This window comes from Leptonotus elevatus, chromosome 8 (genome assembly GCF_054856555.1).
Source record: "Leptonotus elevatus isolate MCC_2025b chromosome 8, RoL_Lele_1.0, whole genome shotgun sequence".
Classification (NCBI taxonomy): domain Eukaryota; kingdom Metazoa; phylum Chordata; class Actinopteri; order Syngnathiformes; family Syngnathidae; genus Leptonotus; species Leptonotus elevatus.
Genome location: NC_141246.1, coordinates 934,204 through 955,970, shown reverse-complemented (window position 1 = coordinate 955,970; position 21,767 = coordinate 934,204). Strand labels below are relative to the sequence as shown.

Below are 21,767 nucleotides of genomic sequence, written 5' to 3'. Positions count from 1 at the left end.
CCAAATGAATTTTGTGCTCCCGAGTCCAAAAATGGCCACCGTTTCTTTGAATTGAATGAGAAGTAAAAGTCGGTGTCCGAAGTGCACAAACGAGCGCAGAAGAACGAGCGAGCTTCTCCTGCCGTGTAATTAATTGGCAAGAACTTGATGCAGACGTTTCAAAGTTGCAGCATAAAAGAAGGCCGATGTCCAAAATTGGCTCCTTGTACTACTTTTTTTCAAATTAAATTTTTATGGAATATCTCAAAAACTAGAGCCAGTTGGGAAAACAAGGTTTTTTTTTGGATTGACAACTTTCTTTTTGCCAAAATGTGTTGACAGGTTTTATTGGAAAGAACTACATCAGCGGTGTCCGAGCTCGGACCCGGCGGTCCTGCAGGTTTTGCAGGTTTCTCTTGTCCAACACAGCTGAAGCTCTGCATAAGCCTGATAACGATCCTGTTGATTGCCGCAGGGAACCATCCAAAACCTGCAGGACACCGCCCCCCCCCCCCCCCCCCGGGACCGAGCTCGGACACCCGCGGGCTTCGTCGATCGATCGCGTGTCGTTCTCGACGTCCGAGTCGCCACTATATGCGTTTTCAAACTTTTTAAATTCTTCTCCTGCAAAATGACAAAAAAACGATCCACTTTGCCAAAGACGGCTTGGACAGTTCAAGTGCGACGTCACAAAAACGTCGTTTGTCATCCACGACGGCGGCAAGAATCCAAACGTGGACGTTTTTTTAAGGCCACGAGCGAGAAGTGAGGCAGTTTCTGTCTTTGCCGTTTCAGTCATCCGACCGGTCGTGACGCAGCCGACCATCAAGAAGATGGACCCGGTGGCCAGGTGAGACTCGGGTCTCCGCGTGGACCGGTCCCACCTCCTCGCGGGTACGAAAAAGGAAAGACGGCAAACTTGTGTCACTCGGCAGGTATTTCCAGTACAAGCAACTGTGGGACGAGTTCAAGCTCCCCGGAGAGCGAGACCACCGGGAACTCCGCTGGGAGATCAGGGTAGGAATTTGGGGGGACGGGGACGAGGACGGACGTGTTTTCAGCGCCGCTTCCCAGGCGAGTTTGTCACCGTTGTTTCCGTGTGATTGCAGGAGCGACTCTCGTACCAGCCGCCAGCTGTAAGTAAAAAGCCGCCTTTCACATAGCGCGGGTTCTCGAACGGGTTTTCTAAATCCGTTTCCATCAATTATGGGTTCGATGTGCACATATGGGGAGAAAATCAACCGGTTAACCGTCTTGCTCGGCTTTCAGTCCATTAAAAGCTCCCCCGTCGCGCTTCCTGTTCCTGTCCTGCTTCAAGTCTCTGCAGGCGACCAATCAACAAAGCTTACACGTTATCAGAGAAGTTTGTTTGTAAATCGTTTGCGTTCGTTAAACACAAAAGGGAAGAAAAAAAAAAAGCAGTGATGTGGTTTTCATATTGAGGAGTTGCACTTCATTTCTGGACTGGAGCAACTTTTTTAAACAACAAAAGACGTTAAAGCTTAAAAAAAAAAAAAAGAATAAAAGTGTATTCTCCTGAATAAAAGGCATAAGATTACTTGACTAAGGTTTTTGCAGTGCTCTCCTGCGTATTTGCAATTTGATGTTCCACAAATTTACTGATTTGTTTTTTGGGGGTGGGGCTTACCTTTTTGCTGTTTTTTTTTATTTTTTTTTATTACTTATATTGAGGTGACACATGTACAGTAGTCAGGCTTCCTCTGTCTAAAATTGCTTTGCTGCCATCTTGTGGCACCGATAGGCATTACCACAACCTTATTTAGAAAAACCTGTCCTTTTAAGACAATGTCCTCCCGCGGAGCCAAAACGTTTGAGAATCCCGTCACGCGCTCCCAAGCACGGCAGAGGAACCTGATGCCGATTTTTGTTTTAGCCCAAAGTTCGGCGGAGTTTGGCGGCCAACGGCTACGTGGTCCCCACGGACAAGAAGCGATCGGCCCTGCGCTGGGAAGTCCGCAACCTCATGGCGCACCCCGACCTGCCGCACAAGTCGACCCAGCGCTTTTAATAAGGACCTTGACGTTTGGGGGCTTTTTTTTAAGGGACAATAAGCAGCAAAGGCAAGAGCTGGAAAGGAGTTGGCAACTTGCAGGAACAAGGACGCGGAGTCCTCACTTCATTCGTTTGCAAACTGATAATGGAGAGTTGAAGACTTTTTTTTTTTTTTCATAAACACTTTTTACATGAAACAGAACAGGAAAAGTGACAAAACAATGCACTGGAACAATAATGGAGACAAGGTGCAGGAACAAGAACATGCAGGAAAATTGGCCCGTTTCATGATTGAAGTTTTTGGCCTTTTGGACATCTTTTGTTTATTTTGTGACATGAGCGACGGCATGACGATGCAGGAGCAGGAAGTGGAGGTGAAAAAGTACATTTGACTTTGAAGCAGTTGAATTTCTTTTTCCCTAAAGGGCCTTGTAACAACTTGCTTATTGACGTTGCTTATTGACGTTGCTTAACCCGTGGGCGTTATTTGTCCATTTTCTGGCTTTTTTCTGTTTTTCTGTTTTTTATCAAAGAAAAAGCATTTGAAAAAAATACACTAGGGACCTGACATTTTACCAGGATTGTTTAAAAATGTAGAAGTTGAAATTGGTGCCATGCTGTAATTTATAATTATTACCAAACAGGAGGGAGAGATTCACACTAAATTGTTGTAATAATGCCCGATTTTGGCTCATTGACTCCCATTATAAATCACAGTTTTTGATATGCTGTGAACCTGATGTGTTATAATGCATTTTCCGTGATTACCGATGCAATCGCTTCTTTGACGAGTCATAAACATGAAAATAGAGGAATTTGTGTGTTTTGTGTTAACACAAAAATCCACTAGGTGGCGCCAAATGCTAATAAATGAATACAAAATGCATGCATAATTTTTTTTATATTGTTATGACTTATGGACTTGTTTGAGCTTCTAACTATGTCATATGAAATATTCAAATTATTATTTTATTTTATATATATATACAGCATAGTTAGTCTTGCTATTAGCATAATACTGCTATTGTTGTCCATAGGGGACATTAAAAAAAAAAAAAGTATATATGTATAGATAGGTCTGATGCCAGTGAACATTTTGAGCGGTTGAAAGTGAAAAAAATATTCATAAATGACTAAGTTATCACACTTCAAAGGAAATGCCAGATTTTGGCAACAATTACAAGAATTTAATCCAAAAAAAATAACGCCCACGGGTTAAGCGGGAACAAGAACAGGATGTGAGATGCATGAAAGCTGGAACAGGTACCAAAGTGGGCAAGCCACAATTGAAAGAAAGGCAATGAATGACAGGAACAGGAACATCTCAAGTTCACGCATCACTTGTAGGCATTCCTGCCGTGTTTGTGAACGTGTTTTGTCATCACCCCAATAAAACATATTTGTTTTTGTTTTTATTCATCGTAACTTTTTATTATTCAGTACACACGGCAAACGCAGAAGGAGGTTCAAGGGAAGTCGGCGTAGGGCAATTTAAAGGGGTAGAGCGGCGTGTAGCGCCGATCGTGCCAAAGCAGCTTGTCTTCGAGGAAGCGCAGCGTCTCCAGCGTGACGACCAAACCTTCGTGCTTCAGAAGGCTGTGCACGTTCAGACCTGAAACGCGGGAACAACATCAACTGCTTCCTGTCGTGGAAGTGAGGTGATGCACAACAGGCCAATTGATTGAACACACAGGAACCGGGAGCATGCGCAGGAACAAGAACAGCACAAGTGACATCGGGTGGGACTAAGGAACAGGAAGTGACAGCATAACAGGAACGGGGAATTGGTACGATACCGGAATAAACAAACAGGAATAAAATGTTGATCATTGTTTTCCAAAGTAAAAGCACATCATATTTTGAAAAGAAGACAAAAAGATAATCAGTCTGCTTTTATGAAACACGATAGAAGACACAGGACAACCACAAGCAGGAACAGGACCACGTAAAAGTAAAGTGTCAACGCGCAGGAACAATAGCACGTTAGCCGTCTCACCGAGTGCTGGAACGAGGTTGACGGTCTTGAGGGCGGCCGTGGCCTTCATGATGTTGTCGGGAAAGTTGTCACCTCTAAAGAACATCAGAGGGAAGTCACAGGAACGACACAAGAATTGCAAAAGCGCAGACAAACGACAGGAACGACAACAAATGACAAAATTCAATATCGCCGATTCCGACGGCACATAAAACGATCGAAGAAGATCGTCAAAGTTGGCACGAACCAAACTTACACGTCGACGATGAGCAGCGTCTCCTCCCAGTTTCTGAGTTTGATGGCGTCCAGCAGGTCCCGCGAGTCCGGACTGGAGATGTCGAGCGAGTCCACGACGTGAAGAAAACCCTAAACGAGACGCCAGGGCGCGAGACCGCTTAGATTGGGACCGCTCGCGATGAGGATCCACAAGGCGTGTCCTTACCTGGGCCACTTTGGAGCTCAGGGCCACTTTGAGGCCCAGGACGCGCACCTTCATGGGCAGCATGTAGTAGTAACTGGTGGGCCCCCGGGGGCCGTGGGACACGCCCCCTGATGACATCACAGCAGGTCACAACACCGCAGCGCAGCAGCAAACGCGAGCCCCCGAAATGTGAACTCACCCCCCCTCCACAGGGGCGAGCGTATGCTGCCGTGGCGTGCGCGCCCGCCTCCCTTCTGCTTCCACGGTTTGCGGCCGCCGCCTCGCACCTCTGACCTCAGCTTGGTGTTTGCGTGACTCTGTCGCACACAAACACACGCGCGCGCGTGTTCAGGAGGCAAAAGACTACAACATGCAGGAACAGGGAAAAAAAGCTGCCCAATACAAAGGAAGAGGAAACACATTTAAGACCAGAGGAAATAAAAAGTAGCTGTCAAATTGAATTTGTCTTTTTTTTTTTTTTACGAAATCTAACTGGGACCGCGTAGAACGGGAAGCTGAGGCCATGCAGGAGCAGGGCTATTATAGTTTGGGAATTTTCATTTTAGTTCGTTTTTGAAGTTTTTGCTTTTGACATTTAGTTAGTTTTCAGGGTGGTTCTGTTAGTTTTTATTAGTTTTTGTTTTTGTTTTTTTATGCTTAATTTTTGTTTCGTTTTAGTTAGTTTCAGTATTAGTTTTATTAATTTTTTTTAATGTGTATGACTTGTGCGCAGAGGAGGCAAATCCAGGTCCAGAAAGTAAAAACCCTGCAACAGTTTTAGCCGTTGATGCTAGCTAGCTCCCTAGCAGGTAAACGAGCACCATTGGAGCTAGCTAGCTAGCTAGCTAGCTAGCTAGCACCTGGGGTTAAAGCCCCAAACGGTGACAGGGTTTTTTGACTTTCTGGACCCGGATTTGCCACCTCTGTTTGTGCGCAATATTTAATAAACAGCATGGGAATATGAGAAAGTAACTCGTTTCTCAGCTAGCGTTGCATTTCCGCGTCATCTGAAGGTGCGTTCCTATTGGCTGCTGCTCGATGACGTCACTTCTGTGTGACACTTTCAAACGTCCTTATTCTTGCTCAATAAATATTCTTATAATCACATTTAAAATCATGATGCATTCAATGAATGACCAAAGACTAAAACGAAGGACATGTTTGCTATTGTTAAGTTATTAACATTGTTTTTCAGTTTCAATTTATATTTTAGCCGTTTTGGATTTAGTTATAGCAGTATGGCTCAATGAATAGAATTGTATTTTTATCTGTGTTACTTTCATGAGAGAAAGGGCAACGGGTTTATTTTATTTGCTATCTAAAAGGGAGTTTTAGTCTGTGGCCGGTCTCTGAAGGGAGTCACAGGCTTATTATGATTGTTTTTCTCTAATCTGATTTATAGCTATGGGAACTTGCAGAAGGGAGGAGAGAGGAATTCTCTTGTTTTTACTGAGTGGTAAACAAATGTACTGTGGGCTGATGGGAGGAGACTTTTCGTATTCACCCACTTTTCAATAAATAATGATGTGCCGGAGTGGACGACACACAATCTGATGGAACACGGCTTCAGTGTCGTCAATTGTTGTCATCAGAAACTTCTGTTATAATGATACCTTTGCAAAGGGACTTCTTCACCAGGATCTCACCATTCAGTTAATCGAACACGCAAAGAGTACAATACTTAATATTGTCTACTCTAACACTATAATTCGAGTTAGTTGTAGTTGTGTAAACATAAAATGTAGTTTCAGTTGGTTTTCGTTTTTTGAAAAGCATTTTCATTTTATTTTGTTAACGGAGTTGTTTTTTGAATTTTCATTTTTTTTGGTCAACGAAGACGACCTCGCGCAGGAGCAGGAAGTGAGGCGGCAGCTTACGATGCGTTTGTAGTTCCTCTGCCACACTTCCACGCTGTGCAGGACGTCCAGTCTTGACGGGGAACAAAAACCTTCACGTCAGCGTTTGCGTTTTGGCGTTAGCGCCCGACGGCGATCGGCGGCGAACCTGGGGGGGACAGCGAAGACGTCGGGATGCAGCTCGGCCAGGCCCAGCGGGTCGTCGCCCCGTCCCTCCACAGCGTCCACCCACAGCCGCGCGGCGCTCCGGTGGGCGGGAATGTCGGCATCGCAACGCCTCAGCAGCGGCAGCGGGCAGTCGGGCGGGGGAGGCGGGCGCCCTCAAGTGAGAAAAAAATAACATGACGTCACGTTTGCGAGTTGACGCCGGGTTGGGGTTCCGACGGGTTGGGGTTCCGACTCACTGGTTCTTGATGGATCTCGCAGGTTGGCGGGCAGCAACAGGTTGGGCGGAAGAACGTTTTCGCCAGCCAGCGATGACGCACACTTGGAACAACAACACGCAGTTTGCACCCATGCTATTCCATTTAACGACATATATATCGCAGGTTACGATAGAAAACGTCCAGGGTGCGACATGATCCGCTCTCGTTCTGTTCAGGTCTCACTGGACTGCTTTGTTTGTGGTTTTCAAAGCCGTCGTTGCAGTCGTTAAATGGTAAGCTTGTCAAAAATGATTCGAAAGTTAATCAATCAAAGAAAGTCATGCTTGGACTTCAATGTCTGTTTTTAGTCGGGTCAGTGCATGTAAATGAACATCACATGGGACGCATGCATGTAAACACGCCACACAAGATTAGAGAGAGTGGAGTGTGTTATGTTGCCATTTTATTTGCTAACTTTATTCCGGCCTGTGACTCTGCATTTATATGCGCACTTTTAGAACACGCTAATTAATACATTTTGTGTAACAGTTTACTGCACCACCAACTGGCATGCAGCTGCAATTGTTGTTTTTTTCAAATGTGGCATCGTTTCATCATCTTTTCTCAAATCGACATTGTTTTCATTGTGCCCCTAAACGTCGACATTACAGACACCGCTTTTCCGTAGGAACTTAATTAAAACAAACATTTAGGACTCCAGTGGGGCGAGCTGGTGCGAACTGTTGAAAACAACAGCATAGATGCGCAATGATGATCATGATTTTTTTTTTTTTTAATATCAATATTGTAATCACGATTCTTAAATGATGACATGAAAGTGCTTAAGTTAGACAGACAGACAGACTGACCCGTTTCGCGGCTCCTCTTCCGCACAGCAGCAGAGGAAAACGTAAAAACATGTTTATAGATGGTTGAGCCAAGAAAGCGGAGCAAAATGAGCGTCACTGCCCGGCAAGGCTCGCTCGGAAAGTCCACGGGGAGGTCGAACCTGCGCCGTCGCTCTCACGCGTTGCTTTTGTCGACCGCCGCTCGGTGACCGTCAGTCGCGCTTTGGTGTCGCGGCTCTTGACAAGTCGCATGATGATGGCGTCACACACATCTCGCGAGAGCTGGTTGAATTATAACCTCAAAAGCGCCAAGTGTTGTGCCTTTTTTTAATTTAATTTTTACATTTTACAGTTTAATAAATCAAAACCAGCATAAATGAGTCAAGTTTATTTCTAGCTACTTAAAAAAAAAATATATATATATTTAATTTTTTTTTACAAACCCCAAATAGTCCTCAGAAAATGCTGATCATCTTTCAACATGTTTTACATTAAAAACTGGGGAAATGGTGAAACAAATCCCGGAAAAAAAATAAAATGGTTGTACATCTGTTTAGGAAGTAGACTAAAACAAGAACAATACTTTTGTTGCTTTCATAGATTAAAAAAAAAAAAAAGATGACAATTTTGAGATACAAACTTTTTTATTGCACAGCAGCAAACGCGTATTTACATTTTCTGTGTTTTGATCGTATCATTCTTTATAGCAAATACAAAAAGGGAAAGAATCCCGTAACCGCGTATTTCAGATGAGCCACATAACATTTAATACAACGTCGATAAATATACACGTGTCATAAATACACAGACAAGCATCACCACAATTATATAAAAAAAAAAAAGGAAAAAAGTCTTCACCATTCAATGCCATGTAAATACTTCAATACTCGTCAGTATTTAAATACATGATGTATATTTTGCACGTTTATGTACAGGCGGGGTGCAAAACGAGCGACTATAAACAGCTTTGATGAGGAAAACAATTGCTTCGTTGAGTCAAAACTACAAACATACAAAATGAGCATTAAGTGCAATCTTTAGTGTTTCAATTGCTGGCCTTTGGTTTCGCCACTTTGACACTTTATTGTTCCATGAAAAGAGAATTCGAGGAATGTCGGGAGAAGAAAAGGAAGAAAAAAGTATCAACAGAAGAAGATGAAATACAGAAGAACTTGACAAGAATGACAGAAAATCAGAAGGTAAAACATCCGAAGAATGTCTGATGACCTTGAAAAGAAATAACAACCGATTGTTTCTCCGAACCGTAAACGTAACATTGCACAGCGTAAAGCAAAGCTGAATCGACAACAAGCATCCCGCGCAACGACGCTAGCGTCCCGTCGGGGTTATGCAAGATCAACGGAGATGTTGCCCCGCCCACTAAACGAGGTTGGAGAACAGGAAGCCCGTCAGCTCGTCTTGATCAGGAACTTCCAGGTTGACGTCACTCGAGCCAAAATGGAGGCCTCCGAGCGCGCCGTACTTTGGCGTCGGCGCCTCCTCGCCTACTTCCTGCGCCGGGAAGGCGGTCACCAGGTATCCGTCCGCGCTGTCGGCAGCTCTTTTCTGGGAATACGACCAGCGGCCGTCATTTAAAGTGTGGGCGGCCTTCACGGCGTGGCTCGGGTGCAAGATGGAATCCGCGTTGAGGGTGGTGCCGCCGAGTCTGGCGCCGCGCAGGTCCGCCGTCGCTCCCGCGGAGGTCGAGGGCAGCTCCAGGTCCAGGTCGGACCCTCTGCCTCTGGGGACGTGGTACTTCCCGGTGAAGTCGTCAATGTTGAGGTCCGAGCGCGTGAAGTCCACGTAGCGGCCCAAGTCGCCGTCCGTCGAGGTCCTGGACCGCCCCTCAAAGCGAGAACGAGTCAAGTCCTGGTCCAAGTCGAGCCCGGGCAGCGGAATGCCCGAGCCGCCGTGCAGCGACTTTCTGAAGTTGAGCGCGGCGCCGTCCACGTCCAGATCCGGAGTTCTGATCTTGGCGTTGGTTCCTGACAGACCCGCATGCGGTCCGTTGAGGCTGACGTCGTCCATATCCAAATACGGCATTGTTGGCTTCAGATTCGGACCGCTCGTGTCGGGGAAGCTGAGGTCGGGACCCTGCGCACCGCCGTTCAGGTCCACGTCGTACCCTTTCGGCATCTTCACGTGAGGCTTTCTGTATCTCGCCTCTGGCGCGTTCCAGTCCAGCCTCGGCGCTTTGAGGTCCACGTTTGGCAGGTCGGCTTTGGGGGCGTCCCAAGATCCTTTGACTTTTGGCGCTTTGGCGTTCACGTCGACGTTGGGCCCTTTGAGCTTCCCGTGGTACTTTGGCGACCTTACGTTCGGTCCCGACAGCTCCACATCCGGAACGTTCATGTGCGGCTTCCTGTATTTGCCCGATGGTCTTCCGAAATCCGCACCCGGCGCATCGATGTCAAAGTCTGGACCGTCAAATTCGGGTCCGTTCAGGGTTGGCAGATTGACTTTGGGCAATTTCATTTTGGGCATTTTGGGCACTTTGATGTTGGGTCTGTTGATGTCGAGTCCACCTTTCAATGTTGGTGCTTTCAAGTTGAAGTCCGGAGCGTTGACGTCCAAGTCTGGACCATTGAGATCCAATTTTGGTGCATTCAGGTCCAGTTTGGGGCTTTTCAGGTCCAGTTTGGGCATACTGAAGTTTGGCTTCTTGAGTTTGCCACCAACATCAAGATCCAAGTTCGGTTTGGCGCCTTTGAGGTTGACATTGGGAGCGTTGATGTCCAGGTCTGGAGTATCTAAATCGACATCCAAGTCTGGACCTTTAAGGTTCGGACGCCTGAATTTGGGCATCTTCAGTTTGGGAAACTTAAATTTTGTTTTCGGTGATCCAATATTGATGTCTGGAGTTTTCAGATCTAACTTAGGCGCTTTAAGGTCTGCATTGGGAAAGTCCAAATTTGGACCGTCAAAGTCACCCTTTAATTTTGGAGCTTTTAGTTTTAGATCCGGACCATTCAGATCCGGCAAGTCCAGATTTGGCCCCTTGAGGTCTAATTTGGGACTTTTGAATTTGAGTTTGGGCATTTTCAGATCTGGTGCGTTTATTCCACCATGAAGATCGGGACCACTGAAGTCCAGGTTTGGAGAATTAAGGTCCAGGTTCGGACCATCTATTTTTGGACCATTGAGATCAAAATCTGGCATGTCCAAGTTTGGCGTTTTGAACTTTCCGTCAATATTTGGTATCCCTAAATCAGCGTTGGGACCTTTGAGTTTTAACGCGGATGCGTTCATGTCCATGTTCAGACCATCCAAGTCTGCATCGACGTCGGGACCTTTAAGGCTTGGACGGCCAAATTTAGGCATTTTTAATTTGGGCATCTTCAGTTTTGCCTTTGGCGAGCCAATGTTGACGTCAGGAGTTTTCAGATCTAACTTGGGACCTTTAAGATCTGCATTCGGGACGTCCCAGTCGGGGCCAGTAATGCCACCTTTGACCTTCGGCGCTCTCAGGTTCAAGTCTGGACCCTGAAGATCAGGCAAGTCCAAGTTTGGGTTTTTGACGTCCAGTGTGGGGGTCCTAAAATCAAGTTTAGGCATTTTCAGGTGCGGTGCGTTTATTCCCCCATGAAGGTTCGGAGATTTGAGGTCTAGGTTGGGACCATCTATCTTTGGACCTTTCAGGTCAAAATCAGGCATGTTTAAGTTGGGCTTTTGGAACTTTCCAGCAATGTCAACATCTGGCAGCCCTAAATCAGCTTTGGGACCTTTGAGTTTGAATTTGGGCGCAGTAAGGTCCATGTCCAAACCATCAACATCTGCATCAAGGTCAGGACCTTTAAGGCTCCGACGCTTTAATTTTGGCATCTTCAGTTTTGGGAACGTAAATTTGCTTTTTGGTGAGCCGATGTTAATGCCGGGAGTTTTCATATCGAGCTTGGGCGCTTTAAGGTCGGCGTCTGGCAAGTCCAAGTCAAGGCCACGGAGTCCACCTTTTAGCTTGGGTGTTTTCAGATTCAGGTTTGGGGCATGAACATCTGGCAAGTCCAAATCTGGGCTCTTGAGGTCCAGTGTGGGGGTCTTAAGACCGAATTTAGGCATCTTAAGATGTGGTGCATTTAACCCACCTCGGAGATTAGGACCGTTGAGGTCCAGCTGGGGAGACTTGAGGTCAAGGTTGGGACCATTGACATCCAAATTAGGCATTCCGAGATCCGCTTTGGGAGCTTTGAATTTGTATTTGGGTCCATTGATGTCCATGTCCAGACCATCCAAGTCCGCATCTATGGCAGGACCTTTCAGGTTTGGGCGGCCAAATTTGGGCTTCTTGAATTTGGGCATGTTTAGTTTGCCATTTGGCAAGTCGACGTCTGGCGAGTTCAAATCCAAGTTGGGAGCTTTAAGGTCCGCGTCCCAGTCGGGTCCATCAATGCCACCTTTCAACTTTGGAGCGTTCAGGTCCCAATTTGGGCTTTTTAGGTTCAGTTTGGGGGCCTTGAGACCGAGTTTAGGCATTTTAAGATCAGGTGCGTTGACTCCACCTCGTAGATTAGGACCACTGAGGTTCAAGTCCGGAGATCCGAGGTCCAGGTCAGGACCATCGAGATCGTAATTAGGCATCTTCAAGTTTGGCCTTTGGAATTTTCCATCCACATTTGGCATCCCGAAATCAGCACTGGGACCATTCAGATGGAATTTGGGTGCATTGATGTCCAGGTGTCCGTCCAGGTGTCCGTCCAGGTGTCCATCCAGCTTAGGTCCTTTATGGCTTGGGCGACCAAATTTAGGCATCTTTAATTTTGGCATGTTTGGAGCATCCATGTCCAACCCGGGACCTCGGAGGTCCAAGTCAGGACCATCAAAGCCACCTTCTATCTTTGGACTATTTAGACTCCAGTCAGTTGTCTTCAGACCTTGAATGTTTGGCTTGGAGAGTCTGACATCTGGACTCGAAATGTCCATGCCAGGCAGATCCTCATCAAAGTCTGGGACCGGAACCGTTGGTAAGCCAAACTTTGGCATGGAGAATTTAGGGGCTTGGTACTTTCCAGAGGAGACCTTAGAGCGAACTGCTGGGGTGGGCACGCCGACCCCCTGGAGTTGCGTCTCCGGCATGCTGAAATCCCCTCGGACCCTGGCGGCTTTTCCGTCAAAGTCACCCGAGGGGCCGTCCACATCTAACGCGGACCCCTGAAGACCCAAATGGCCACTGCTGCCGTTCAGATCAAACTGGGGCGCATTTAATCCAGATGACGGTCCGGCCAGATGCATTGTGGGAGATGCGTCATAACCGTCCACGTCAAACTCTGCGTCGCCGTTCGAGAGGTTGTACATTTGCAACTTCCTGTCAGCGCCTCCGAAGGCCAGTCCGGCGTCCGCGTCCCCTCCGTTGAGATCAATGCCAGAGCCGAGTCCAGCGTGCGCCCGGTCCAGACTCAGATTTACCGGCTGGCTGCGACCGTTCAGCAACTGCGGCACCTGAACCCGTCTGCCCGCTTTGGCCTGGCCCGCACCCAGAGGCGGGAGGTTCATGTTGGCGCCCTGCCCAAACGCTCCCGAGGCGGAGGCGGCGTGATTGAACTCCGAGTCGGCGCTGAAACGCCTGACCAAGGCGTTCGGACTCAGGCGTCCAAAGTCCACCCCCAGGCGAGGCAAGTCCGAGTCTTGCTTGGTCTGGAGTTTGGCGGTGCGAGGGAGCGACTGCACGAAGTCTCTCAGGCCTTCGCCGTCGGTCAAGTCCTTCCGCATGAAGCGCTTGATTTTGGTATTGTAGAGTTTGCTGTAAGAATCGTTCAGCATCTGCGAGCAGACGGACAAAAAGGACGCTGTGACTTTTGGGCAAATCAAGTCTGAGATCAAGTCTGAGATCAAGTCTAGACCGATCCCAGAGACCAGTCGCAGCGAGCGAGTAAGATGCCGCCAAAGTGCTCGTTAATAGGAAAGTAGCAATCGGTATTTTTAAAAGGCTGCAAAGCAACAAAACATGTATAAAAAAAAAAATTTTTAGAGGGCGGGGGCAATTTTCCGAGATTTTTTTTTGAAAATTTGCCACTTTATAAAAATTTGCAAGAAAAAAAACGGCGAAGCTTACGAGAAATACACGTAGCGTACGAGTCGGGTGTTTGTGGCAATACTTTTCGGTCGGGTTTCCAAATAAGGAGATAGAAATTGCTTTCGCAGAAATGAACCGTCGTGTTAAACATTCGCGATTTGAAGCGCGAGTTACGGCCAGCGACAAAAACGGCACGCCTGAGGATCAAGCATTTAAATTCATCAATCAATGTATACGCGTTTACTTGCACGTTCACGTTTTCAGAATTCTTATTTGCTCTCCGTCATTCACTTGCATTGACCTAAAGTCTGCTGGCTTCTGATTGGTTAGTGTTCGTCGGCTCACAGGCGGTCAGGAAGTTGTCGCTCGAGCTGCCGAGCATGACGAGTAAAGAAATTCGGAATGAATCCGTCTCCGTCCTGTCTTTTCATTTTATAAACAATGTCCCATTGACCGCCAACGAATCCTCACACGAGACTGCAGCGACGCTGCGCGTACTTCTGGTAAGTTTCTGAGTTTTCTTCTGGCAAATTTGCCACTTTATAAAGTCGGATATTTGCAAGTTTTTTCTCGCAATTTTTTTATAAAGTCGGATATTTGCAAGTTTTTTCTCACAATTTTTTTTATAAAGTCGGATATTTGCAAGTTTTTTCTCACAATTTTTTTTATAAAGTCGGATATTTGCAAGTTTTTTCTCACAATTTTTTTTATAAAGTCGGATATTTGCAAGTTTTTTCTCACAATTTTTTTTATAAAGTCGGATATTTGCAAGTTTTTTCTCACAATTTTTTTTATAAAGTCGGATATTTGCAAGTTTTTTCTCACAATTTTTTTTATAAAGTCGGATATTTGCAAGTTTTTTCTCGCAATTTTTTTTATAAAGTCGGATATTTGCAAGTTTTTTCTCACAATTTTTTTTATAAAGTCGGATATTTGCAAGTTTTTTCTCACAATTTTTTTTATAAAGTCGGATATTTGCAAGTTTTTTCTCGCAAGTTTTTTTATAAAGTCGGATATTTGCAAGTTTTTTCTCACAATTTTTTTTATAAAGTCGGATATTTGCAAGTTTTTTCTCACAATTTTTTTATAAAGTCGGATATTTGCAAGTTTTTTCTCACAATTTTTTTTATAAAGTCGGATATTTGCAAGTTTTTTCTCACAATTTTTTTTATAAAGTCGGATATTTGCAAGTTTTTTCTCGCAAGTTTTTTTATAAAGTCGGATATTTGCAAGTTTTTTCTCACAATTTTTTTTATAAAGTCGGATATTTGCAAGTTTTTTCTCACAATTTTTTTTATAAAGTCGGATATTTGCAAGTTTTTTCTCACAATTTTTTTTATAAAGTCGGATATTTGCAAGTTTTTTCTCACAATTTTTTTTATAAAGTCGGATATTTGCAAGTTTTTTCTCGCAATTTTTTTTATAAAGTCGGATATTTGCAAGTTTTTTCTCGCAATTTTTTTTATAAAGTCGGATATTTGCAAGTTTTTTCTCACAATTTTTTTTATAAAGTCGGATATTTGCAAGTTTTTTCTCGCAAGTTTTTTTATAAAGTCGGATATTTGCAAGTTTTTTCTCACAATTTTTTTTATAAAGTCGGATATTTGCAAGTTTTTTCTCACAATTTTTTTATAAAGTCGGATATTTGCAAGTTTTTTCTCACAATTTTTTTTATAAAGTCGGATATTTGCAAGTTTTTTCTCACAATTTTTTTTATAAAGTCGGATATTTGCAAGTTTTTTCTCACAAATTTTTTTATAAAGTCGGATATTTGCAAGTTTTTTCTCACAATTTTTTTATAAAGTCGGATATTTGCAAGTTTTTTCTCACAATTTTTTTATAAAGTCGGATATTTGCAAGTTTTTTCTCACAATTTTTTTTATAAAGTCGGATATTTGCAAGTTTTTTCTCACAATTTTTTTTATAAAGTCGGATATTTGCAAGTTTTTTCTCACAATTTTTTTTATAAAGTCGGATATTTGCAAGTTTTTTCTCACAATTTTTTTTATAAAGTCGGATATTTGCAAGTTTTTTCTCACAATTTTTTTTATAAAGTCGGATATTTGCAAGTTTTTTCTCGCAAGTTTTTTTATAAAGTCGGATATTTGCAAGTTTTTTCTCACAATTTTTTTTATAAAGTCGGATATTTGCAAGTTTTTTCTCACAATTTTTTTTATAAAGTCGGATATTTGCAAGTTTTTTCTCACAATTTTTTTTATAAAGTCGGATATTTGCAAGTTTTTTCTCACAATTTTTTTTATAAAGTCGGATATTTGCAAGTTTTTTCTCGCAATTTTTTTTATAAAGTCGGATATTTGCAAGTTTTTTCTCGCATTTTTTTTTATAAAGTCGGATATTTGCAAGTTTTTTCTCACAATTTTTTTTATAAAGTCGGATATTTGCAAGTTTTTTCTCGCAAGTTTTTTTATAAAGTCGGATATTTGCAAGTTTTTTCTCACAATTTTTTTTATAAAGTCGGATATTTGCAAGTTTTTTCTCACAATTTTTTTATAAAGTCGGATATTTGCAAGTTTTTTCTCACAATTTTTTTTATAAAGTCGGATATTTGCAAGTTTTTTCTCACAATTTTTTTTATAAAGTCGGATATTTGCAAGTTTTTTCTCACAATTTTTTTATAAAGTCGGATATTTGCAAGTTTTTTCTCACAATTTTTTTTATAAAGTCGGATATTTGCAAGTTTTTTCTCACAATTTTTTTTATAAAGTCGGATATTTGCAAGTTTTTTCTCACAATTTTTTTTATAAAGTCGGATATTTGCAAGTTTTTTCTCACAATTTTTTTATAAAGTCGGATATTTGCAAGTTTTTTCTCACAATTTTTTTTATAAAGTCGGATATTTGCAAGTTTTTTCTCGCAAGTTTTTTTATAAAGTCGGATATTTGCAAGTTTTTTCTCACAATTTTTTTTATAAAGTCGGATATTTGCAAGTTTTTTCTCACAATTTTTTTTATAAAGTCGGATATTTGCAAGTTTTTTCTCACAATTTTTTTTATAAAGTCGGATATTTGCAAGTTTTTTCTCACAATTTTTTTATAAAGTCGGATATTTGCAAGTTTTGTCTCGCAAATAATTTTTATAAAGTCGGATATTTGCAAGTTTTGTCTCGCAAATAATTTTTATAAAGTCGGATATTTTCAAGTTTTGTCTCGCAAATTTTTTTATAAAGTCGGATATTTGCAAGTTTTATCTCGCAAATAATTTCATCAAGTGGCAAATTTGCTACTTTTTTTTTCTCCGAATGTTGCTCCTGCCCTCTAAAAATAAATAACTAGACGTGGCCCTAATACGCCGTCGTATTATTATTTTTTAGGAGTTAATTGGTCAAATGAATTTGAAATGATATTCAAGTATTTTGGATTGTAGTTTGTTGTACGTTTAAAACTCTTAATTTATAAACATTTGGGACGGGGGACGTCAATTGGGGACCGATTTTCACAGTGGACGACGTTACCATTTCAGGACTGACGGCAAACTGGTCCAGATTGCCCAAACTCTTGCTCAAGTTGTTCCTGGTGAGAACTTGGATTCTGTCGTCGTACGGCTCCATCAGCTTCAGGACGCCCATCACCTCCTCTTTGGACAGTTGGTCAAACTTGATGGTCGCCCCAACCACTTCATCCCCTGAGGAAGACGCGTTTTTGTCAAAACTAAAAAAAAGGCCTCAAAAGTGCTCGTCGCTTAAGGACCCCGAATGAACCGAAAACGCTTCGAATAAAGTTGGACAGATCGATGAAACGTCCATCTTCGTTCAAATTGAGTAGCAATAATGCAAAATCGGAAGAAGTCGGTCTTTCAAGGTTTGCTAAAAAAACAGCCAAGATAACCAACCAACATGGCCGACTTCCTGCATCGTTTTCTCATGGTTTTATTCATGATAGAACTGCTCAGTGAAACTGGATTCAGGGGCTCAATTTCACCCCCAAATCACGAATAGTCTAAAATTGCCGCTTCAACCCAAAATGGCTGACGCCCTGTGTTTTTTGGGGCGTAGCTTCTCGAGACTTTCGATAAACATGTTGACCAAAATGTCCTGATGCCGAGTCAAACTGCTTCCGCGGCAGAATTTCGGCAAAAATTGTCGGCCTTGCAAACAAAACGGCAAAGCGCAAAGTGTGTCTTTTGGGGCCCGTCTTTTTTTGTGGGTCTCGTCATCAGAGACTTGACCGACGCTGCTGCTGCTGCTGCTCACCTTCCTTCAGCTCCTGATTGGTTCCGTCCATGTCGTCGATGTTGGCAATGACCAACGCCCCCCGCTCGGACCGCTCCAGCGTCAGGGCGTCCGAGAGGCTCCGCCTACTGAACTGTTGAGTCTCCTGCGGGGGGGGGGGGGGGGGGAGGGGGGGGGGTCATCAAACATCAACATTGAAAAGGACAGTTTTGTGACGGTGGGAACGTTTGCTACCATTTTGATGGTCGCGGATCTCGTGTCGCCGTGAACGATGAAGCTGTGGGACGAGACACAAATTAGTTGCAAGTCTTGAGACGTGAAAGTTGGTCACTTCATTCATTTTGAAAAACTTCAACCAATGTTTATAAAGATTAACGCTAACTGTTGTCATTGTTTCCCTCGTGTTATCATTTGTTCTTTTCGACACCATCAATGATCAAAATGGTGGCCTCCCTGTTCAATTTTGGACATGGGACTTTTTGGTGGGTCTTGTTATGATAGACATGTTGTCCAATTTCATGTTCGAACTGGTTCCATTCCATCCATTCCGTCTTCAATTCCGCTTATCCGGGGTCGGGTCGCGGGGGCAGCAGCTTTAGCAGGGAAGCCCAGACTTCCCTCTCCCCAGCCACTTCAGCCAGCTCCTCCGACGGGATCCCAAGGCGTTCCCAGGCCAGCCGTGAGACGCGGTCTCTCCAGCGTGTCCTGGGTCGTCCCCGGGGCCTCCTGCCGGTAGGACATGCCCGGAACACCTCCCCAGGGAGGCGCCCAGGAGGCATCCGAACCAGATGCCCCAGCCACCTCAACTGGTTCCTCTCAACGTCGAACTGGTGTCATCGGCTAACTCTTTCTAAATTTCTTGAGGGGTTGACGTTGTAAGAAATGGCTGCTTGGGTTCAAAATGGCCGCCTTTCTAGACAATTTTGGGCACGGCTCCTAGAGACTTTTTGTAGGTCTTGTTTTAATAGACGTGCCAATTTCATTTCATGTCGAATGGTCTAATTGTTGCTCGGGACTATTTTTTTTTCTTCCCATCTTTTCCTGGGGCACTTTGTGAGTGTCTTCGTGCTGGGGTCGTGTTGGGGACCCCAAAACTGTAAACATTTTAACGGCGCCTTTGCCAAAACTGAAGCCTATTTTAAAAAGTGCGTGCGTGCGTGCGAGTCAGCCACGTGGGAACGCCGGCCTCCGTCAGGAACGCGCGTCGGAATGTCAGCGAGGAAAACGAGTTTATCAGGAGCGTCATCGTGTTTTGGGGCGTGTCCGTCCCCCCGCTGGATCTCGGCGGCACAATCCAGAGTTGTCTTTTTTTTTTTTTTTTCATTTGATTGGTGGTGATTAAGTGGAGTATGTGCACTATGTGCTGAATGCGCCGCACAAAGGTTCAAGGACACTCCTTGTGGTTTGAAAAGGATCACAAACTTTTCCGAGTGTCAATCAAAAAGTTTGCGTGATTCACTTTGGATGTTTTCCACACGTTGCGTTTGTCGAGACGCGGTACCTAATGAAACGGCCGCCGAAACAATGAATGACAAAAGTATTGGGACACCTTTGCTTGGAAGATTTGAAAGAAAACGTCTTCAACATAAATGTTGACTTCTGCGACCTTTTGGCTTGGCTCCGCCCACAACCGCATCGGCTTCCGCAAGGACGCGCCGGGCCGCATCATCCAGATGGACTTGAATCCAAAATGGCATTTTTCAAACTCAACAAAGGCGACATCCATTCGGCGCTTACGCCTCAAAAGTGTCAATCCGAGTCCGTTCAATCGTTTCCGCCACTTTGTCATCAATGGGGAAGAAAACAAGAGCGACATTTGATTGGAAGTGAAACGCATGTTCACGTTAATAGTCGAGTGAGGCTTGTGCACGTCCACCACAAGGACAAAAGTATTGGGACAGCGAGATGAACTGAAAATGTCAACTTCCATGAAAGAAAAGCACTTTGGCAACAAAACACAACATTGCCGTTCCTCAATCTTCACATTTTCAAACATGACATTTTTGTCAATATCGCAACAGATTGGAATGTTTTCACTCAACGGACAGCATCAATATTAGTTTTGTTTTATGGCGTTTTCCTGACATCGGCCAAACTATACATTTTTATTTCCTTGTGGAAAAGTATTTGCAGTGTCTTCAAATACAAGATAGCCATAAATTTGAATACCTGACAACGAATTGATCAGTTGATTCTGTGTAGCCAACCTTCGACCTCATTCATTCAATTATAATATTTGTTTTATTTCCCCCAAACTTGAGCACAAAATGACGCGAGGTAACGCAAGAAAAGTGCACAATAATGAATACTTGACTTGATAAACAACAGCCACTCGTTTAGCTCATTTATGTTTCGTGTGTTCCATTCGTCAATATTATAACTCTTATTTGTGTTTTTACTTGTAAAACGGAAGACAAAAATCCAAAATGTTACAGCGTTTTCCAACGCAGATGGCAAAATATCGCAAATCCCGAAGCAAAGTCGCGTTCGAATGCTAACATGCTAACACGCTAACCACGAAATCAAGCTCACAACAACGAAACAAAATCGCAGTCAAGTTGCGAAGAAGACGCGAAAAGCTGCATTGGCTTGACTTTTTGTCGCCAACTTGTCTCGCTTGACGACAACAAGTCAAGTCACTTGCTCAGGAAACGTTTGAGCACAAAAATCAACCTGCATTTTTGGAGCTCACGACAATAAAAATCCAAACTGACCTGACGCAACATCCGCGCGCGCGCGTGCCTGAGCGGGAATGCGAGGCGGCGGCGGAGAGCAGGTGGACAACCTCAACACCTGCAAAGCAGACAAACAGGTTACGCGCGCCGCGCTGGACACGCCCCCCTCACACGCACGCACACCTGACTGATACGCTTGCACCATAAGCACACACACTTTTGCGTGCGCGTGTTTGTGTGTGACCGCCACGCCCTGTCGGGCGTTAATTGTGGGCGTCGACGGTGAGTCATCGCGATTGCTTCTTACGTAACATCGAACTTGAGCACCTTTTACTTTTGGGAGTTTATTTTTGTCCAAATTTGATATGATCACCTCCGGCAATATTTTTCTTTTATTTTTAGACTTTTCTTTTTTGTGGCTGGCGGGTCATCAACGTTGGCCGCCGCGCGACCTCGTCACCAAAAGTCAAATGTTTCTCAAATGTGTTAGAAATCGGGAGCGCATTTTTAGAGCAAGGCTTGAAATGTTCTTAAGTGGCAGCACAAAAGCAAACAATGGTGGACTTCCTGTGGCGTTTGTGGGTGTGGCTTCTTCAGACTTGATTTTGTGGGTCTCCTCATGATTGGCGTGTCGTGTCAAAGTGACTTTTGGGACCGAATTATTCATAATTTATTATTACGCTGGTTAACAAAAATTTGGGGTGCAGAATCCAAATCTGACCTTTTTTTCTTCTTCTCCAAAAGTTTTTTGCAAATCAAGATTAAATTTTTTAATGCAATGCAAAACTTTTGCAAAGTTGTATTTTCAACAAAGTGGGTTTATAGCTGGCACTTCAATTTGCAGGCCAATATAAAGACAAATGAGAACGATAGTATTGGGTGGAAAATATATGTATTTTTTAAAAACCTGAAAAATTGTGAGAAAAAAAGAAAGAATAAAATATTTAAAAATAATAATTGAAATAATCAAAAAAAAGTATAAATAATTATATTATTATACACATTACAAACAACATGAATGTAAAACAAAATAATTAAAATAATTAAAATACAAAATCAGTTACCAAAAATTGTGTTAAATCAGTAAAAAAAAAAAAACTCATGCAACAGAAAACGGTAAAAATGTTGGCCATTATTATTCATAAATTGCTATTATTACATGACATGCAACAGTAAATGCCCCAAAATTGTTGGCCAGTTTTTAAAAAATTTTTTTAAGTGAGGGGCCTGCAAACAAAACGTCAAAATGACCTAAAAGTGGCCCCTCCAAGTTTGCAAGTCAAGATGCCTTCGAGAGTTGAATTTCCCAAAAGCAAAAACGGTGCCTTTGATGACTTCCTCCCAAGATGTCGAGGACAAACGAGCAAGCGTTTCATGTGGACACAAGAACAAGTTTGTCTTCCAACATGACCAACTTTTTTTTTTCAAACACGCAAAAA

General features: G+C 43.5%; 3 protein-coding genes across 8 annotated transcripts in view; 1 reads left to right on the top strand and 2 right to left on the bottom strand.

Moving 5' to 3' along the window:
- The window catches only part of hyls1 (HYLS1 centriolar and ciliogenesis associated), a 31,237-nt gene that overhangs the window by 6,886 nt on the left and 2,584 nt on the right, over positions 1-21,767 (top strand). For 2 of the 6 annotated variants that reach the window (XM_086083635.1, XM_086083631.1), the window contains 3 exons: positions 775-829; positions 915-1,115; positions 1,874-3,407. In XM_086083635.1, coding sequence (XP_085939761.1) covers positions 775-829; positions 915-1,115; positions 1,874-2,051 — 434 coding nt within the window. In that variant the 3' untranslated portion in view covers positions 2,052-3,407. Of the gene's footprint in view, positions 1-774; positions 830-914; positions 1,116-1,873; positions 3,408-21,767 lie in introns of those variants that run through there. The other 4 variants (XM_086083632.1, XM_086083636.1, XM_086083634.1 and 1 more) reach the window with 4 other exon arrangements.
- On the bottom strand, positions 3,392-7,694 carry mrpl4 (mitochondrial ribosomal protein L4). Its single transcript, XM_086083640.1, has 9 exons — positions 7,479-7,694; positions 6,649-6,730; positions 6,393-6,564; positions 6,266-6,317; positions 4,588-4,705; positions 4,410-4,516; positions 4,224-4,333; positions 3,989-4,062; positions 3,392-3,604 (listed from the first exon to the last, which is right to left on the bottom strand). The coding sequence occupies exons 1-9, from the start codon at positions 7,527-7,529 to the stop codon at positions 3,459-3,461; spliced, it is 912 nt and encodes a 303-aa protein (XP_085939766.1). The 5' UTR covers positions 7,530-7,694; the 3' UTR covers positions 3,392-3,458.
- Positions 8,085-20,471, bottom strand: LOC147169133 (uncharacterized). The gene is made up of 5 exons (XM_086083603.1): positions 20,368-20,471; positions 17,888-17,930; positions 17,675-17,798; positions 16,937-17,106; positions 8,085-13,211 (listed from the first exon to the last, which is right to left on the bottom strand). The coding sequence occupies exons 2-5, from the start codon at positions 17,888-17,890 to the stop codon at positions 8,838-8,840; spliced, it is 4,671 nt and encodes a 1,556-aa protein (XP_085939729.1). The 5' UTR covers positions 17,891-17,930; positions 20,368-20,471; the 3' UTR covers positions 8,085-8,837.

Coding starts and splice junctions, on each gene's coding strand:
- mrpl4 (XM_086083640.1), bottom strand. CDS start 7,529: ATGTTTTTACGTTTTCCTCTGCTGCTGTGCGGAAGAGGAGCCGCGAAA. Junction 6,318..6,392: donor GTCTTCGCTGTCCCCCCCAG/GTTCGCCGCCGA, acceptor TTCCCCGTCAAG/ACTGGACGTCCTGCACAGCG. Junction 4,517..4,587: donor CTCGCCCCTGTGGAGGGGGG/GTGAGTTCACAT, acceptor TGATGTCATCAG/GGGGCGTGTCCCACGGCCCC.
- LOC147169133 (XM_086083603.1), bottom strand. Junction 17,107..17,674: donor CAATCAGGAGCTGAAGGAAG/GTGAGCAGCAGC, acceptor CGTCTTCCTCAG/GGGATGAAGTGGTTGGGGCG. Junction 13,212..16,936: donor TTGCCGTCAGTCCTGAAATG/GTAACGTCGTCC, acceptor GTCTGCTCGCAG/ATGCTGAACGATTCTTACAG.